Source organism: Rhinolophus hipposideros (genome assembly GCF_964194185.1).
Source record: "Rhinolophus hipposideros genome assembly, chromosome: 9".
Taxonomy (NCBI): domain Eukaryota; kingdom Metazoa; phylum Chordata; class Mammalia; order Chiroptera; family Rhinolophidae; genus Rhinolophus; species Rhinolophus hipposideros.
In genome coordinates this window covers 72,711,558-72,732,472 of record NC_138055.1, presented here as the reverse complement: position 1 = coordinate 72,732,472, position 20,915 = coordinate 72,711,558, and the positions used below count along the sequence as shown (strand labels likewise).

At 35.4% G+C, this 20,915-nt stretch overlaps 1 protein-coding gene across 8 annotated transcripts in view; it reads right to left on the bottom strand.

Annotated features, from left to right (window-relative positions):
* Window positions 1–7,608: 7,608 nt before the first annotated feature.
* Window positions 7,609–20,915, bottom strand: part of NAV3 (neuron navigator 3) — a 785,517-nt gene continuing 772,210 nt past the window's right edge. For 5 of the 8 annotated variants that reach the window (XM_081061016.1, XM_081061019.1, XM_081061021.1 and 2 more), the window contains 5 exons: window positions 20,791–20,862; window positions 20,016–20,212; window positions 18,976–19,094; window positions 15,003–15,206; window positions 7,609–10,307 (listed from right to left, as the gene is read on the bottom strand). In XM_081061016.1, coding sequence (XP_080917142.1) covers window positions 10,188–10,307; window positions 15,003–15,206; window positions 18,976–19,094; window positions 20,016–20,212; window positions 20,791–20,862 — 712 coding nt within the window. In that variant the 3' untranslated portion in view covers window positions 7,609–10,187. The remainder of the gene's footprint in view (window positions 10,308–15,002; window positions 15,207–18,975; window positions 19,095–20,015; window positions 20,213–20,790; window positions 20,863–20,915) is intronic. The other 3 variants (XM_081061018.1, XM_081061022.1, XM_081061023.1) reach the window with 2 other exon arrangements.

Genomic DNA, 20,915 nt, shown 5'->3' with positions numbered 1-20,915 from the left:
TTATTTTAATTTATTAGTTTTAGGTGTACAAGACAAGGTAATACTTAGACGTTCATCATTTATATCCCTCACACTGTGGGTCCCCCTCCCCCATCCATTATCCCTCCAACCTAACACCGAGCCATCACATTATATATATAAAATTATAGTTGGCATTCATTAATGTTTAGCTTCTGGTGTACAGTGCCATGATCAAGCATCCACAGTATCCCTGAGGTGGTCTCCCAAATGGGACACATGTCCATCGGATACCCAACAAAATCTTTACAACATTATTGAATACGTTCCCCAAATTAATTTTCAAAAAACCCCGAGGCCATCTTGTGGTTACCAACTGCTTCCTAATCCCTTCACCTTTCTCCCGATCCCCACCCCCCCCCCCGCCCATCTAACAACTGTCATTTTTTTCTTTTTGTCCCCAAAACTGTTTCTGATTAGTTCATTCACTTATTCTTTTCTTTAGATTCCACATATAAGTGAGATCATATGGTACTTGTCTTTCTCTTTCTGACTTATTTCACTTAACATAATGTTCTCTAGGTCCATCCATGTTGTTGCAAATGTTTAGATTTCTTTCTTCTTTATGGCTGCGTAATACTCCATTGTATAAATGTACCACAACTTCTTAATCCAGTCATCTACCGATGGGCATTTCGGTTGTTTCCATATCTTGGCTATTGTGTAAAGTGCTGCAATAAACATAGGAGTGCATACAGATTTTTGAATTGGAGTTTTGGATCCGGGTAGATGTCTAGGAGTGGAATTACTGGATCATAGGGTAGTTCCATTTTCAGATTCCTGAGATACCTCCATACTGTTTTCCATAGTGGCTGCACTAATCTGCAATCCCACCAACAGTGCACTATCGTTCCCTTTTCTCCACATCCGCGCCAGCATTTGTTGTTTGTTGATTTATTGATGATAGCCATTTTGACTGGAGTGAGGTGGTATCTCATTGTAGTTTTTATTTGCATTTCTCTGATGGTTAGTGTGGTTGAGCATTTCTTCATATGTCTGTTTGCCATCTGTATGTCCTTTTTAGAAAAATGTCTCTTCATGTCCTCAGCCCATTTTTTAATTGGGTTGTTTGCTTTTTGGAGTTGAGTTGAGGGAGTCTTTTATAAATTTGTCATACTAACCCCTTATCAGATATATCATTGGCAAATATCTTTTCCCATTCAGTAGGATTCCTTTTTGTTTTATTGATGGTTTCCTTTGCTGTGGAAAAACTTTTTAGTTTGATGTAATCTCACATGTTTATTTTTTCCCTTACTTCCCTCGTGCGAGGGGATATATCAGTAAAAATCTTACTCCGGATAATGTCTGTGATGTTTCTTCCTATATTTTCTTCTAGGAATTTTATGGTTTTAGATCTTACATTTAAGTCTTTAAGCCATTTTGAATTTATTTTTGTATATGGTGTAAGGAGGTGGTCCAGCTTCATTTTTTTGCATGTGTCTGTCCAGGTTTCCCAGCACCATTTATTGAATAGACTGTCTTTACCCCACCGTACATTCTTGCTTCCATTGTAGTAGATCAAATGGCCATATAGGCATGGATTTATTTCTGGACTCTCTATTCTGTTCCATTGATCTATGTGTCTGTTTTTATGCCAGTACCATACTGTTTTGATTACTGTAGCCTTGTAGTATAATTTGATGTCAGGTATTGTTATACCTCCCACTTTGATCTTATTTCTCAAGATTGCTGAGACTATCTGGGGTCTTTTATGGTCCCATATAAATTTTAGGATTATATGTTCTATTTCTGTGAAAAACGTCGTTGGTAGTTTCATAGGAATTGCATTGAATATGTATATTGCCTTAAGCAGTATGGACATTTTAACTATATGAATTCTTCCTATCCATGAACATGGTATGTGTTTCCATCTATTTATATCTTCTTTCTTCAGTGTCTTATAGTTTTCTGAGTACAGATCTTTCACTTCTTTGGTTAAATTTGTTCCCAGGTATTTTATAGTATTTGGAGCAATTGTAAATGGGATTATTTTTTTTAAATTTCTCCTTCTGGTGTTTTATTATTGGTATATAAAAATGCAACTGATTTCTGAATATTAATTTTGTATCCTGCTACTTTACTAAATTCATCTATCAGCTCTAATAGTTTCTTGGTGGAGTCTTTAGGGTTCTCTATATATAGTATCATGTCATTTGCATATAATGACAATTTTACTTCCTCCTTATTGATTTGGATGCCTTTTGTTTGTTTTTCTTTTCTGATTGCTGTGGCTAGAACTTCCAGCACTATGTTGAATAGAAGTGGAGAAAGTGGGCAACATTGCCTTGTTCCTGATCTTAGGGGGAATGGTTTTAGCTTTTCCCCATTGAGTTAGCTTTTTCCTCATTGATGTTAGCTGTGGGTTTATCATATATGGCCTTTATTATGTTGAGATATGATCCCTCTATTCCCACTTTCTTAAGGGTTTTTAATCATAAATGGCTGCTGGATTTTATCAAATGTTTTTTCTGCATGTTTTGATATGATCATGTGATTTTTATTTTTCATTTTGTTAATATGGTGCATCACATTGATTGATTTGCGGATGTTGAACCACCGTTGCATACCAGGGATGAATCCCACTTGATCATGGTGTATGATCTTTATAATGTATTGCTGAATTTTGTTCGCTAATATTTTGTTGAGGATTTTTGCATCTATATTCATTAGCAATATCGGCCTGTAGTTTTCTTTTTTTGTGGTGTCTTTGTCTGATTTTGGGATCAGGATGATAGTGGCTTCGTAAAAAGTGTTTGGGAGTCTTCCCTCCTTCTGGATTTTTTGGAAGAGTTTGAGGAAAATAGGTGATAATCCTTTTTTGAACATTTTGTAAAATTCACCTGTAAAGCCATCTGGTCCAGGGCTTTTGTTTGTTGGGAGATTGTTGATTACTGATTCAATTTCCCTGGTGGTAATCAAGAGAGAGATTTAATGAGCTGCTCCAGAGAAAAAGTGGACAGATTTATTAAAGAATGCAAGGCTTTTCACTCAACAGTTGACCTTAAAGAAAAATGTCTGAAAAGACAGATCAGGGTGATCTTTACCACAGCTTAATAATAAAGAAGGATAAAAGATTCAATGAAATAGTTACAATGAACTATTTTAACCCAGTACCACCTTTGAAGAGAATATGATCTGGATCTTTGAATCCAGTATATTGAAGAACTTCCAAATCAAAGCCCCAGCTTGGCGTTTGCACTAGGGAAGAAGCTCTACACGTGATCTGAGAAAGCTGGTCGCCAGGTGAGGCTAGAGCCATGCTGTCTGATTCAGTAGCAAGCACTGTCAACCTGTGGTCATTTTGCACTTGATGGCTATAGCAATTTAGGAAATCAATTTTAATTTAAAAAGTAATTATCTAAAATTTAAATTTAAAACTGATAATTTATATTAAGTACGTTTAGAACTACATACTGAATCTATTTTTTAACTGTAAATTTTTGAATGCTGAACAATTGAGTTGTTCTGATGAAAATTTAGGGTCCAAATTGAGACATGCTATAAGAATAAAATGCATGCTAGATTTCAGACTTAGTACGAAAAAAAGAAAAGAATATAAAATATATGAAAATCTTATTAAAAATACTTTAGCTTGGTTATTCACTGAAATTAAATATTTTTGGTATAGTGTGAGAATAAAGTATACTATTATAATGAATTTCACTTGTTTCTGTTTTATTTTTATTAATATGTCTACTAGAAAATTTTAAATTGTACATATAGCTCTCATTACATTTCTACTGGAAGTGCTGTGATAGCCTAAAGAGTACAAAGCCTCACAAGTGAGCCTAATCCAGGTGAATTTTCCTCCCCTGAAAAATGACTGACATTGGAAAAGACTGTCCTCTAGCTTCTATGTGGTGGCCAAATGGGAGGATTTATCTCAAACCACCATCAGCCTGATATATACTCTACCTGTATATTGTGCATGCTTTTAGCCTCAGAAGTGCAATTAATATGAGATTTCTGGGCAGTATTGCCCCATCATTGCCTGAGTCTCTAGCCCCAGCAACCAACTGAAGAGGCTGTGCAGTCCCTACATCCCCAAGGAAGAGCTGGACTAGGGACTGTGTCAGGAAAACCACTTGCCTGGGAACTAGGCAGCCGACCCTGAAAGAGATGCTAATGTTAGACAAATAAACATTCCACAACACTCAAAGCGTCTACAGGGAATTTGGTTCAGCTTCTATACCTTGATCACCATCCTCTAAAACCAGCTCATACTCAGCTTCCTCTATTAAGCACATATAGTTAGGACCCAGCTGGACTGAAGACAACTACTGAAGACACTCATAAGCACCTGTGTCCTTGGGTGGGCTTTAACTAGACCGCTAGACTTTCTACCATTCTTTGGGATTATAGTTTTCTGGGAAGTGACAGATACACATTATTTGTATCACAAATGATGTTCAAAACCATTCCGGTTACAGTGCGTGCATTTTATTGTCTTTTGGGTATAAAGTCTAGATGCACACAGATGATGGATTAGTTGATTCTTCCTGGAGAAACCACAAAATATCACTAGGATGCAGATTTTCTAACTCTGAATTCAAAGATTATATTTCCCCACACATTATGCCCCTCCTTTGTAAATGTCACATTAAATAGGCATATACATATTACGTAAATCAAAAAATAAAAGGCAAATGAACTATAAAGATGTCCATTACATTTCTCCAGTTCTGTTCTCAATCTTTTCTAATTGGTCAAGATCTCTCTTGTAGGGAAACACCCCAAAGTGAAATTCACATCTCCACTTCTTATTTCTATGCTAAGGATTCCTATTTTAATCTTTCCACCCCCTACTTCTCTTTTGGGCTCTAGCATTACATTTCCAACTGCTTGCTGTATTTTATCAGTTCTCTCCTAAACACACACACACACACACACATTTAAATTGTACTATATATAACTAAGGCCATATTCAAAGGATTTGAAAAGTGGAAAGAAAAATAAAACTTGGTAGAAAGTATGTAGTACATTACATCTAAAGGGAAAAAAATCCCAATTGTGAAGCAGTACTTTGTACTGGATGACATAAGTCCTCAGGTTATCCGTCTTCCTTCTCTGGTCACTAAACTATATTTGGTAGTTTAACCAGCTCATCTGGTTTCCCAGGGAGCTCAACGCCTGTAAAAGTGGGTCTTCTCAATTTTAATGTTTTCATTTAACATAGGTTAAAATTCAGTTACTGTCGCCATGTTCAGAAATATTTTTATTCAATACATATTTCTTGAGAATGTGCTATATTCTAGGCGCTGGAACTGCAAAACGATACGTGGGATACATTATTTACATATTTCCCCTAGAAAAGCAAATAATTTACATTTTTTTACCTAATCTGAGGTATGAGAAAAGCTTTCTAAGGTAATGGCATTTGAGAATGTGTAAGGTCCTTGGGGTAAAAATAAGTAAATTACCAAAGAAATATGATTCCAAACCTGGTCTGGGACGAAACATTATTGCTGAGTATATTTAGTAATCTCCTTTTTTGAATAAATTAGAATGCTGATAAAATGTTTCACAATTTTCAATAACTGATTAATTATTTATAGGATTAATATTTGTGTTTGGAAACCAATCACTCACCCAATCACCTGACAGCCAAGAGGCTCAGAATCTTTCAATAAACATTCTTTTTATCTAACCTACATTTCTATAAATGTCTTTCCCGGGAGAGAAACCTTTATATTGGCCTCCCAAAGTTTTTCCCACTCAGCAAATTTATACAACTTGACACATGCTTATAGCTAAATTGTCTGGGAAGTTGTTGTTATTGTTTCAACAATTACTTCTAGGTTCTACAATTAGGCTAATGTCATAGAGAACACAACTAAATGGGGGCAGTGGACATGGTGGTAAAGGAAACCACAGGATAAGCAAGGTTCAGATTGAACAAAGAATTGTTGTCCTTCAATATTTGCATCTAGTCTTAAAAACAAAATACAAAAGAGTTGAGGGAGGTGATCACATTTATACTTTCTAAAGATCAATCTTTCCCTAGCAGTGCTATCCCATAGAAATCTCAAGCAAGTCACAAACACGAGCAACATGTTTCATTGTAAGTATTCTAGTAGCCACATTAAAAAAGCAAAAAGAATCAGGTAACTTAATTTTAATACTAGTTAATATAACCCAATATTTTTAAACATGCAGTCAATGTAAAAAAAATATTCTGTTGTTGATCAACTTCAGCTCTATCATGATAACTCAGACTATTAAGATGAAGTATTAAAAATTCCAATGGTAAAGGAAAGGATTAGTTATCATTTTTTTTTTTTTTACAATTTTATGGAAAACAACTTGAGAAGTCTCATTTTCCTCTAATGAGAGTCTAATTCAGAATGTGCTATCTATGTTTAATTCCATTAATATGTATTTTTATTGATGATCTGGGTAACTAAGCGATAATATATATTTTGTGTGGAAAAGAGAGCTTCTAATGATTACTTATACAAATCATTTTCACTGAACAACAAAAAACATTGAACTCAGTAATGCGGTATTTTACCTATTGGTGAAAAATTTTGAAAAAAGCAAAGCACAATCGAAGCTTCTTTTTAAACATATTAACTGATCAAAGCATAGAACTACATTATTTAAGGTGGCTTATTTCTTATATAATTGTTTTCTTAATGTGAACGTCCAAGAGACTGAAATAAAGGTATTTGGATTTCTCTGAATTCAGATAAAATTCTCTGTTATCGTTCACTATACCAGTGTCTGAAAACATATCCTGTAGCAACTACTCAGTGGACTTTACCCTGGTCACCCTTGTGGTAGAGAACTTAGATACCCAGAAGAAGTGAAGAGGGACAGAGAAGCAATTGTACTAACTGTAATTTCCTTAGGAACATGGCCCATGTCTCAGTGCTTCTGATGCCTAAAAACGTTACCTGACACCTATTAGCTGTATAATAAACTTTTGTTGAAAATAATCATAGCTACCACTTATATAGCACTTAAGATATGACAGACATTTTTCTGAGTGCTTTATATATTTTAAAACATTCAATCTTCAAAACAATCTTATGAGTAGTTACTATAATTATCCCATTTTACAGATGAGGAAACTGGATGAAAGATACACTTTAAATAAGTCTCTAATATTACCTCAAATATACAGTTGACCCTTAAATAACATAGGTTTGAACAGCATGGGTCCACTTATATGTGGATTTTTTCAATTAATATGCAGTCCACCCTCCATATCCCCGGGTTTCGCACATTCGGATTCAACGAACAGTATTTTCCATCAACAGGTGGAAATTTGCAGATGTGGAGGGCTAGCTGCATATTGTTCTGTGCCATTTTCTGTAAGGGACTTGAGCATCAGTAGATTTTGGTATGGGAGGTGAGGGGTCCTTGAACCAATCCCCTGCAGATATGTAAGGATGACTAAAGTTTTTGGTGAGTCAAAAGCTATACCTGATTTTCAACTGCGAGTGGTACTGGCCCCTAACCCCTGTGTTGTTTAAGGGTCAACTGTATTTATAAATTGAATCTTGATCAAAGCTATGAGATCTTTTCTATGAGGTATAGAAAATAAAAATTCACATACATCCCTGTGGATGGCATATTAACTGTGAATGCAACATTTGAAAGCTTGACACTTCTTGATGCATAATTATTCGATTTTTCTCCATAGATAGACACCACACTTTATTGTCAATAAATAATTCCACTTTAATGGCAAAGTAATAATTTAGACAGATACAGGGTGCACATTTGCAAAAAAATATATGCAAGCTGGTTTACAAGCTAGAGGAACAATAAACCAATAGAAAATACATCATCCAGTTAAGTCCATTGACAACAAGTACTTATTGTTGGGGCTTTACAAAGACTACAAAACTTTTCAGATGATTTATTTCACTGTTTCTGCCTATTTACATGATATGTTACATCAAAAATGTACAAAATATAAAATGTATACAGACAAATGTTTCACAAACTAGTTTAAGTTGTAAACTAGGTGGACCTACTGGGATGTATTGCAGGAATTTGTTTATGATCATGTTTGGACTGTGTTTCTTAAAATGGCAGGGAAAGATTAGCAATTTTCTTAGCTCACATATTATACAAGGGCAACTAGTCACTCATCCAGCTACACATGTCGATGTTTCACAACAGGTTTGATCCATGTTTGAGGCTTCAGAGTCAGGGTGACAATGCTATGTGCATAAATTCAGTTCTGATTTCCCTTAGGGCAATAGCACCGTGTGGCCCCTACAGACTCAGTGACACTCTGAAAACTGCACAGATGTCTCGTGTCGTTTTTGTTGAGAGCAACTGACCCATGGGTGGTCACAGAGAGTAGCACCAACGGCACGTCCTGAACGTAACGCATTTCCCCACGCAAAGAACAAGTCTACACCACGGCCTAGCCCTTGGGTTTTAGACACTTAAAGCCTGTCCTGTGGGTGTGGTGGTAACTTCTCCAATGACTCCAGTCAGTTTTCATGCACTCTGTTTAAAGCCTGCCATGACAGATGCACCTTCAGTCAGACATGTTTACTTTTCCAAAAATGGATTGGCTCCACGTACAGCTTTGAAGCATGCTCACTCTAGTACTGACAGCGCCTGCGTAGTCGTAACAACTGTAAATACAGGACAAACACACCGGATAACAACAGCTCTGAGGGTTTGCATTCTGTATTTGTGTGTAACGTACAGGAAATCTCAGCAAGTGAAACACCTCTTAACACCAACAGGATAAAATACAATTTTTTCTGTGTGTTTGTTTTGACTTGTGCAAGTTTTTAAAATGATTATTTACAATACCTACCCAGTAGACTGTGCAAATCTAACCTTCTTTTACAGTATAAATGCTTCCTCTTCCACAGTGACATCACTGCTTCAGTGTTCTCTAATGCTGAATTTCTCATGTACAACAACAGCAATCAAAACAACATGCTCAAAACTTAGAAGAATAAAAAAATAAAAAATAGGGGAGGAAAGCCAAATAGTTGTGCTCATGCTATATCTAGTGCTTCCAGCTCTGCTGGATAAGAATTCAAAATCTCCCGCCTTCTGAAACTCTTTCATCTAGAATTGGGTGGAATTTAGCCACATAGCTTAGCTTTTAAGGGACAATCTAAGAGGGTTTCTGGGTTATTTGAATATTCTTTGGAGGATAGGCAAAGCAATCTATTCACAAGGTAAAAATACTGATCTTTCTCCTATCCATTTCTTGAAAAACAAAAAACATAAACGATATATATATATATATAATAGAGATGAGGCTACTGTGTTAACTGGTGTTGCTTGGTTGTAAATGAAAAGACAGTGGAAATTACCGATGGTTTAGGACTTAAACCGACCGTTAAACTGTCATAGAAATCTGTTTTAAGGCAGTGAGACAGCACCATAGGAAATGTTCCTTCTTTCACTGAAAAGGCTCAAACAAAGCCCTAAACAAGCCTTTTGTCAGTGTTGACTAATAATTGGTATAAAACTCTTGTTAAGGGAGTGGGCAGTTGGCTTAAAAGACCACCGTGGTAAAAACAACTTTATAAAACCTGCGACTCATATACTAAAAAGTTGGTGGAGCACATCGCGTGAACATGGCAGTTAGGAATTAAATTGGCACTTCTCTAGCTTGCTACAGGAGTGTGTTTCTGGTGGTGGCACAATTCCATTTGTGCTTACGGAGGACTGGCCTCTGGACTTCATTTTGGAATGGGGTGAGCACACAACGCAAACACCATTGGAGCTGTGACCAGCACCATGGGGCACAAAGGAGGTTGGACAGATCAGAAGCATGGATCCTGCATGGGGAGAACAGCTCATCAGAGGAAACGAAATGAAGGGACAAAAAAAGGTCTGCATTGTAAACTTTGAAAGAGGACAAAACTAAAGTCCAGTTTGGCTGTCCCATGTGCAATCTATTCAGTTGCCCTGTCATTAGGGTCCTTTCCAGTTGAGTGATGGAGCCTTAGATCACTCCACGGATAGAGAATTGCCTAGAAATAAAACAAAGTTAAGCCTCCATTTCAATTTAGCATCTTGGCGGTTCAGACTTAGTTCTGCTGCCTCCTTGGAGATCACGACTTTGGGTCAGGGCCCTTGATAGGTGCTTTCATACTGGCAGTGGTTTAGTGAAAATACCTTACTTTTTAAACATTTTAAATAGGCATCGTCTTTCCCCCCCTAACTTTTTTCACCCTCTAGAGGGTAGATTCAAGAGATGAATCCAAAATGTCTTCATGCTGGCTGGTGCTATCACTGTCACAGCTTTGTGTACCCGAGTAATTGGCTGCTTCTTGGAGTTTCATTAGCATATTCATCTGAAGGAAGAAAAAGAGACATCGGATGCAGGCAATGATGCATTCAGTAAGCCAGCCCCACAAAATACAAGGCCCTGAGCTACACGGAGGTACCATCTCATCCCATCCAAGTGAAACGGAAAAACAATTTTAGATTTTTACTAGTTGCCCCTGGCTCCTACATTATTTCTCCCAAATAAGGCTACAATCCCAAACCATACGGACAAAATAAAGCCTCGAGATAACTCTTTTATTTGAGATTGTGAATGAATACTGCTCCAGCAGGGAGGCTGGGAAGGAAACAGTATCACAGCTGGACATCTGGGCTCATTGCTGATGAGTGTGCCAAGCTTCCCAGCTTTTTGGCTGGGAGAAGCTGAAAGCATTGAATGGCAACTGGAAGTTGTGAGTGTCCATACACACACAGACACACACACAGGCTCACACACATAGTCCCTTGAGAGAAGGAGGGGATGAAGTGGAATGAAGCCAGCTGCTGCACACAAGCACACCATCTGCTGTTTAGGAGCTGACCTCAAAAGGAGGTGACTGAATGAAGCAGACCATGAGTGTTTGAAGAGGGAGAAGGAAAGAATCACTGTCAAGTTTCTGTTGTTAAATTTCTGGCTAATATATGATTGATATATCACTGAAAACAAAAACCACCTTCTGGAACAACAGCGGCTGTCTCAAATTTCCCAGCCTTAGAGGACAATGGTAATATTTGTTCCAGTAAAAGGGACATATGTATGAAAAGCACTGGGGGAGAAAGACAGCTAGCATTTCCATGTATTACTAAATAAAAGGCAGCCACCTTGCTTGGATTTCGATAGACCTGCAGATCCACTGTTAGAGAGGGAAGTAAAAAGAAAGACTGTTTAAAAGCAAATTATAGACAACTGGTTCAACAGTTCTACAAAGCACAGAAAAATCGGCACATGTCTTCATGAGTGTAGTGCACTTGTTTTCTTTTCAAGGATTTCTACAGATCGTAATAATGTTTATACTATTTAAGCATGCTAATTTTATCAATTTATAAAATAATTAAAGTTATTTTTTTAACATAGAGAAATAGGGAATCCGATCTAACAGAAAGGAGAAACCTAAGAGAAATAGGGAATCCGATCTAACAGAAAGGAGAAACCTAAAAAAGAATTATTTAATCATATATTAGGCTATGCATACTTGTGTGCTCAGGGTAAGATATGTTTTCAAAAAATGCTTGTGACATAAATGATAAACTAGCTATCGCCAATGTCAGCAACATTGCCTTTCTGACAAAGAGGCTATAGTTCGAACATATTTTAAAGTCATTTTAATATTCTTCAGGAAAATATTTTTCACTATGATTTCTGATTTAACTTTCTGAATTTATTAAATCTACATAAGAATACATGAAATCAAAACAGTTGGTGATAACCTCTTATTAAACTCAGTAAGCAAAAAAGCCAAATGTTTCTATCTACACAATTTCTCTCTCTCTCTCTCTCTCTCTCTCTCTCTCTCTCTCTCTCTCTCTCTCTCTCTCTCTCTCTCCATCTCTGCCTCTGTCTCTTTCCCTCTCTCTCTCACACCCACACCCCTACCATCACGCACAATTATATTATCTCCCTCCTTTCTTTATCAGTTACTCCCTCATCAGTAGCTGGCTTATGGTCAAGCATCTGGGTGAAGACGATTTCTAAAACAGATCTGTGTTTTGAGCACCATTTTGATTTACTAAGAGTAGAAATGGCAAATGAGACCTATTTAAAGGGTTATGATTCTATCTCAGTTACAAATGTTAGAAACAACATGAATGATGAATGTGGTAAACGTTTGTTGTAATGATAGTATTCTTAAAGTCTTATTTTTTTTTGAAAATGGTGCCATATGTAAATATGTTCCATTAGAATAAGTTCCAAGTCTCAGATTCATTATATATAATATATATATATATATTACACACACATATATATATATATATATAATATATATTATATATATGAGTTTTATCTTCTCAGAGTGTTGCTTTGTGCTTTCAAGTCAAAAGAGATTATAAGAGTGAGGTAAGGTCACAGATGAGTCACTGTGATAGATCACTATTCTCTACAGAAGTATTTCTCTCCTTTCCTCTCCCTTTCTTCTTCCCCATACCCATAGTCATAAATATAATGCCTATCATTTGTAACACCTTGGTCAGATCCTTATCAACACTGGTATTTACAAATCTGCTAGTTTCCCAGCATCCATCCTCTCTCCTTTAACATGTCCTCTATTCTACCATAAAAGTGATCTTTATAAACTGTTAATCTAACTAACTAAGTTAGAAACTGCTCAAAATCTTTCAGTGGCTCCCCATTCTCTGTATGATCAAGTTTTAACTTCCTACAACAGTAATTATGGCTGGGTATGATCTAGCAATCGCAGACCTCTGTAGCTTTCATTCCTCCCACCCCTTTTGTTCCAATCCTACCGATATGTATATAGTTCCCTAAAGTCATTGTTTTTACTGTACTGTTCCACAATGTTTCACCTGCTGTTTTCTTAATTTTGGATGTTCTCCATCCAACCACATGATGCACTTCTATTCATCCTTCCAGACCTAGCTCAAGCACCTTCTCCTTTGTGAAGTTTTTCTTAATCACTTCCTTCAGTGGACTCACAATTTTTCCCAGCATGTACCTCTAGCATTATTTTGCTGCAATTTAGGTAGGTAGATGTCTTTTTTTCACTACGGGACTGTGAGCTTCCTGAGATCAAAACTGATTATCTTATTTACCTCCTGATCACCAAGTCTTAAGCCTGAGGACATACTTATTACATATTAACAATTGTAGAATGAATGAGCTTCTTGATGATCAATACACATTGTCTTTTCAAAATACAGTGAGTTATGCCAAAAACGTGCATCTTTGTTTAGATTCAAAAACATATTTCTGACATTAAATAGTGGACTTTTTCTCCTAATATTTGATTTAGACTGGGCTGCAAACATATTTTTACCTTATGTTAGTAATTATAGAAATATACAGAATCAAAAGCAAATAAAGAATATTGACTTTCCTATCAGAATGTGCCTGATTCAAAGAATTATTTTTAGATGGTAAGTTTTTTCCCATTTAACATGTCATATATCGTAACCCCTTGTTTCTTCAGATGTATATCAGATTAGGAATCGGGGATTTTTATTTTTATTTTTTTAAATCTCAATTCTCACTCAGAATGGGAGACACTGGATCACTTTTCCATATTAGAAGACAAGAGCAGTCAGAGCCAAAGAAAAGAGTGCTTAATGGATTTAGCTAATCAGGGCTGTGGGAAGAAAATGGCAAAGTTGAGGGCATCCCCTAAGGGTCCCATATTCTATAAAATAACTGAAAAATAAATTTTATAAAACCTTCTCCTTATCTGAAACAGACACAGTATATCAAAACTGCAAAGGGAAAAATTGGAATTTATAAAACATTTCAGGTGAAATAACCCATATTTGTGCCCTAAGGCTTATATTTACTCTTAAATTTTAACCACTCAATCAGGAATTATTTATTGCATGCTCACAATTGTGCTAGATTTAAACCAATTCCACTACCAGTGTTAATTTCCAACCATGTATAAGCTAAAGAGCCAAGTGCCAGTTACAAAACTATGAGTCCAGACCCTTACATCGTTTATAATCTAGATCAAAAGTTTTATATAGGAGATCCCTAGACTCCAAGAAGCTCTTGTATATACTTCCATGACTTTATGAAATTCTTTATTGGGGAAAGGATCATGAAAATTTATCAGCTGTTCACAAAATGTTTATTAATCCCCAAAATATTAATAATGATCAGCTGAAATGGTGATGATGTATATGTATTGGGGTTGTTGGTGTAAGGGTACCCCCCAAAATATCAAGTCATTTTATGCCTTTGGGTATAGTCATAGATTATGAATTTTTTAATCATTTCCTTTTTGTTTTGTTTTAAGTAACATAATGGCTTTTATTTCAGTTTGTGTTCCTTCTGAATTGGTTGTGCAAATCCAGTGATCTCTTTAGTCATAGAATGGTAAACCAACAAACACATTACATTTGACATCAATCTACAAAATGTCATCCATAAAAATACATAAAAAATGAAGTATTTTTCCTAATAATACCATGTACTTAATATTTTCAGAGTATTCATTCTTTGGAATTTTATCAACTTTTATTAAACCATACGCAATTGCCAACTGAACTAGGCAGGGGGAGTACTTTCCCTTTGATTTCCAACTCAGTTTATTCTTCCCTATCATAGGCAACGGAAGACTAATTCTCAATTTAGTCAGACTAGGTGATCTATATAAAATATTTTTAGTCCTCCAAGTGTACGTTAGATTATATTCTTTTTGTTTCTTCATTTAAGAACAAAATTCAGTTTTTTCCTAAATACTGTGAATTCAGTCATGCAATTAAAAATTTTAATGACATTTTTATACAGTTTTCTGCATAATAATAGAAAAATTATGGCCATAGAGTTCAGCCTGGTTTTAGTGTTTCTTGATTATTTTTAAGCATACAAGTTGGTCTTTCATTTTAAGAAATTCACCCAATGAAAGCAGGTCAAAAGTAAAAGAGTTAAAACAGGGTATCAATTTCAGAACAATCAAACAAATATTACCTAAGATAACTAACGTCTTTGATACAAATGACTAAATACTAGTGACCGCACACTGTAATTATATAGGAAGATTCACATGTCAGCTTCTTACCAGGGGATCTCCCTCCGTGTCAGTCTGTGGAATGTGCTTTGAGGTTGTGGCTTCCTTAGTGGAGATGCAGCCCTCATACCCAACATCTTCCGGTCTCAACTGCAGTAATGCTGGGCCTTCCTGAGGCAGAGACGCTGAGCTCCACGGGTAAGTATCAAGCACCCACTTTGAGGGATCTTCCCAAGGTGCTCGTTTCCCATACATCTAAAAGGGCATCACATATTTAGCACATATAAAATGCATTTCTATTTCCTAAAAAAAAGGTGACTATTAATTGAGCGATTTGTTTGCACATGAGTTTTTATGGGACTTTCAATGGAATTACTGTGCATATACAATTTTCCATATTTTCACCACACAGCTGTCTACATAGCTCACTTTAAACTTAAAGGCTAGACAAAATAAAGCTGTCAGGGATAGGTGATCAGCAGTGGGGGAGAGTGTGAGGGAGATTTATTTTAAATAACATGTTGAAATGACTGCCCACATTTATCTTTATTTATAATTTTACAAACCAAAAGAAAACTCAAAGTTGAGAAACACAAGTTCCAGTTACGGAGAGTTGAAAAAAGCCATGTTCGACACTAAACAGAGTTCTCTACTACAGTGTACTTTGGGAAGGTGATGACTAAAAGAAAAGAGATTTCTTTTTCTCTAATTCACTCGACTCAAAATTCCTTTGGGAATAAGAACACGCTCTGATAACCATTTCCCTCAGATTAACTTCATCTAATAATCCCATTGCTTCACGCAAAATCTCTTTTCAGATGTTTATTGATAAGGCCACTAGTAAAAGAGGACAAAAAAAAAATGGGAGGTGAAAACATCAACGTTTAAGGACTCATCTGGAAGGAAAAAGTCAGTAAGAAAAAGATGATAAAACCAGGTTAAAGTACTGACAGTGGAGTAGAAGGGAAAGGAAGAATTCAAGAGATGTTAAAAGAGTTTTCAGCTGGGAGTGAAACTGAAACCAAACTGGGAAGGGCGCACTGAGGAGGCAGAGGTTGATGAGACTTTATATTAGAGTATAAGGCCACAGGGGGAGAGAAAGAAAAGTAAAAATTAAGCAGGTGGTAGCATGGGTGCACAAGTTCTTTACTTCCTCTCTCCCCTTGAGGTGCTCTAGTGAGGGCAATCCTGGTTACTAGGTGCATATTTGGTCCCAGATGGCATACTATGAGGTATTCTATGTAGCTTGTTGTGGTTCAATGAGACAAAAGCAAAATGGTGGACAATGACACCTTGGAATTATCTTTTGGGTTTCTCCTGAAGAAGCTATCTGTGGTTGCAGCAGCCTGGCCTAAAAAAAAAAAAAAGGAAAAAAAAAAAAAAAAGGGAGTCCAGATCCTGGTATTTGTATATTCCCTTAGGAGATTTGTATATTCCCTTAGAGAGGTACCAATCATTAGATCTTAAAAATACTTTGTTTGTTTTGGAGCAGTTATAAACTTTAAGTTTTAAAGTAAGTTAAAAAACTTACTTTATATAAGATGTAAAATATAATTTGCTATACAACTTAAACTAATTGAAGAAAAACGTATAATTTTTGGAAAACAAATGTTACAAAAAGAATATGAAAGTCTAGAATCACCTTTTAAAGAATCATCAAGGACAGCAAAACTGGAAGTGGCCAATAGAAAGCTAAACACACCCAATCTGTATTTCAGGATATAATAGATTTAAAAAGAATATGTGAAAGGAAAGAAATTTAAATATTAAGAATGAGATAAACTGTTGACATTTCAAGAAAGACAGAAGTACCAGAATAAAATCAGAGTCCACTGCATCACTGGTTTTTTGTGTTTTTCTTTTTCCAAATAGAACATGTGGCAGAGAGTATTTCCCATATGGTTCTTAACCAAAGCATCAGCCTACATTTAAAAAGAGATTTTTCTATTCCTCTAACTCAGATTTTCATCTTTGCAATCAGGCTTTGTTCCTCCACCTCTTGCTCCAACTCAAGGTTCTTTGCTGCCAGTACATATAAGGGAATGGTTCATGGCATATGTGATTCATTTTCTTCCTGTTCCTCCGGAAGGCATATAATGAACCACCCCAGGGGTATCATCTGCCAATGGACTTTAGTCAAGCACATCCGTTAGCAGCAATGAAAACTGTCTACCCATCAAAGGGTTTTCCTTTTTTATCTCTCCCATTCACCGGATCTTCCTCCCAAACTCCCTATATCATGGTTAATTCAGCATTCAAACTATCCTACTACTAACCATTCAGAACCGTAGCAAGAAACTTGAGAAATGTTTATCCTTCTTCAAAAATAGTATGGAAGTATATTTCTGTTTTAGTTGGGAGACTGGTATTACTTTTGTGGTTATACTTTTGCCCAAATGGAAGCTTTATAAAATTACAATTCTCAGGATAGAGTTTTATCAATAATATTGATTTAAATATTTTAAAAATGCTTGCTCACTTTTTCAAAATGAGATCTAAAGAAACAAATCATGTTTAGGTTTTTGTGTTTTGAAAAAGCTTCTTTTCTTTCTATGTATTAGTATAGAAATATGACATAGGAGCATTTCATATATAAAGAGTTGGATAATAGCTTATTAACACTGAAATTGTATCTAGTGAAAGAATAATTCATTTAAACATTAAGTTTTAAAATGATTACTTCTAGAATATTATAAATACATTTTCATAAAAATATTGTTTTGGTATAAATGATTGAAAGTGAGAGACCCAACTCACATCTTAAGCAGCATAATATTTTTAGGGGAATTCTAAAAAGTGATACGCTATACCTGAAAAATAAAACTATTTTACTTTAGTCTTTTACTTTATTGGAGCCACTTTCTGAGGCTAGATTGGCTCATGCCCTTAAATATATGAAATTAGCTTATTTAAATCTGGAGTAGAATCAATTGATAGCATTCTCTAGGATTTTTATCTCTGAGGGTTCAAAGCATCTCCATAATTCATCACGTCCATCAGAAACATCATGATGGTTCTAAACACTGCCATTCTATGCTACTTAGGTGAGGAGAACATGATGATAAAAGGATACAAAAGGAAAACAGATAACCAATCTTTTAGACAGTAAAATAAAGACAATACAATATTACAGATGACAAAATATGGCAAGTATACACTATATCTTAATTCTAGTAGCAGCTCTGATAACCAAAAATAGAGATGTATAAGCAAAAACTGCTTAAGTTTCCGGCTGAGTTATTGAAAAGAAGGTTGGATTCATCTACAGTAACTTATGTAACACAAATCTTCAGGATTCAACCTTGAATTTTATAATTTTACAATATCATGAAATTTCAATTCCAATTTAAGGAAATAGAAACACTGCTGGCAAAGGTATATTTTGCTGAAAAAACAGGGTTTTCTTATTAATGATATATTTTGACTTTTTAGTTACAAGTAAATAGAAGGGCTGAGTGCAGGGCCCCACGAGAAGAACAGCAAAGATGCTGCTAAACCAGCCTGTCATAGATTAAAAAAAAAGAAAACGTCAACAGTCTTAGAATTTAGAACACTCTCTCAAAAGTAATAAAGAATCTTGCAAAGGTTCATGATGTGAAAGGACTTCAAACAATAAAATATACTAAAAACAGGGAACCTATAAACAAAACTTACTTGTTGACAATTATATGATAAGAGAATAAATGACCAAGGCCCGTGTAAACATGTCTGTCTTGTAAGATGTAGAACTGTGCAATTAATGGGCTATTTAATAAGAACAGTCTGTAAACACCCATGGCAATAAATTTGGCCTTAAATATGTAGTTGTTGGAATAACTCTACTTTCTCTTTCTCCTAAATATTTATTCTCAGAATAGGCGAAAGTATTGCATACTAGTTGCTCTTTAAAAATTTACCACTATATTTATATAGCTCACGCCTTTCGTTTTCTGCATAAATGCCCAGAGAAATAAATGCTCTTTGCTTTTAAATGAGCAATGTATTTGCTTTGTTTTTTAAACAATAAAGAATATGAATACTATACCTGAAGACCTTCTCTTACTGCCTCCAGAATATAAGGTACCAAAGAATAGTTCCAGAGATCCATGAACCACACTCTAGAACCTTCTACATCCATGGGGCAAGGAAGGAAAAGTCGGGGACCTGAGAAGAAACAAATATTTGCGAGAGTCATTATATTTAACAATCTAAACACTTGTTTAGATACCATTTTGGGGGAATTAATATATTTCTATCAGGATTCTTAGAAAAATGTAATCTTGGCCAGCTTGATTATTACTAAAATATGTTTTACTGAAGACCCATTCTCCTTTAAACTCTCCTTTCCTTTTACTCTAAAATCCTAATCTAAAACAACATATTAGAATTAAAAGAAACCTTACAGGTCATAATCCAGTCAACCTGCCTCATTTGACAAATGACAAAACTTGTGCTAAATGAAATGCCAAATATAAAATATGTCATTATTTGCAAAAGTGGGACTCAGCCTTGGTCTTCTGATCCAAAATATAGAATTCTTCTTCTTAAGCTACCCTGTATCATTAGTGGGTATGTCTCTATGACCGATAACAATGGGAAAGGGACCTATTTCATGCAACTTAAGAAGGAATACAAAAAAAAAACTCTTCTTTTTCATAAAGAGAAATAATTAAAATAATTTAATCTTCATGAAAAATATAAAATACCTAATTTATCTCTAAATAAAATCTCTTAAAATCATATTTGATATGTGGCATTAGCTAAAATTTGTTTTCAGCATAAAAAAGATACTTATAAAAGGATACAATTTTTTCAAGTGGTTCTCTGATTATTGGATATTTGTCTATATTAAATCTATGTGATTTCAGTAATATCTTAGTAAACCATAATTGTCAGATAAAATGAATCTAATGGGAGATACACAGCTTAGAATAACAAACTTTCAGAAGGAAGAATAAGAAAATTTAAATCTCTGGAAGCATGAAAAACATTAGTTTCACTTGTTACTTTCTACCATCCAATCTGGCCATCTTTACCACATATACCACATTCCTGGAAAATGGCATATGCAATTTTAGAACTCACCAATGGTAACATCAGAAGAACTGTGTGTTTCCAAAAAATTGTTGAGATGATGCCATGTCTTAGGAATCCAATCTATAATTTTGACTAGGTCATTATTGCGTATGTTCCTTTCAATTTCTATCTCTATCAGTTTCCTTCGAAGATATCTACCTAAAAAGCCTTTCACGGGTTCTGTGTGGTTTGCACATAGTACCCACCTACAAAAAGAAAAAACAAAAAGTAAAAAATATTTAGATAAACTAAAATTTGTATCCATTTATATCTTCCCAATAGAAAGCAATAATGCACTTATTTGAATTGGTGGCCACATTTTAATAATCGAAGGGGTGAAGAAGTCTATTAGCATTTGAGCAATAATGTAACTTTTCTTGTTGAGCTATACAGAAGCTCTTGTGCGTCAGAGATGAGTGGGAGTATACACGCTCTTCTGTAGGAAAATCACAAATCCTGAAATAGGAACACTCTTCACATTCCTTACACTTAGAAGAAAAGTGTTCTACTTTAGCTGGTGACATAGTGAGCAGGAAAAATATTTCTTCCCTTTTCTTTTATTAAAGAAACACTTCTGATTACAGGTTGAGGATCACAAAATGACTGCTTGAGAAAGAGTGTCATAAGAAGTGAGAATTATTTTCACACCACAGGTCAGCACAAGCAGGATCTGTCAGTGTACAAATGGAAACAACAACCAAAAGCAAACAGAAAGAGACAATGCCAAAAAATCCCAAACGAAACAAACAAGCAAACAAACAAAACACATTCAATTTATCTTGACCTGAAATTGTGATGCAGCTCCAGATTTGGTGATGAAGAAACTCCCTGATTCATTGTTCCAATAATATAGGGGCTGGGGGAAAAAAGAATAGAATATGTAGCCATAAGGAAGGTAAAATCGATTAA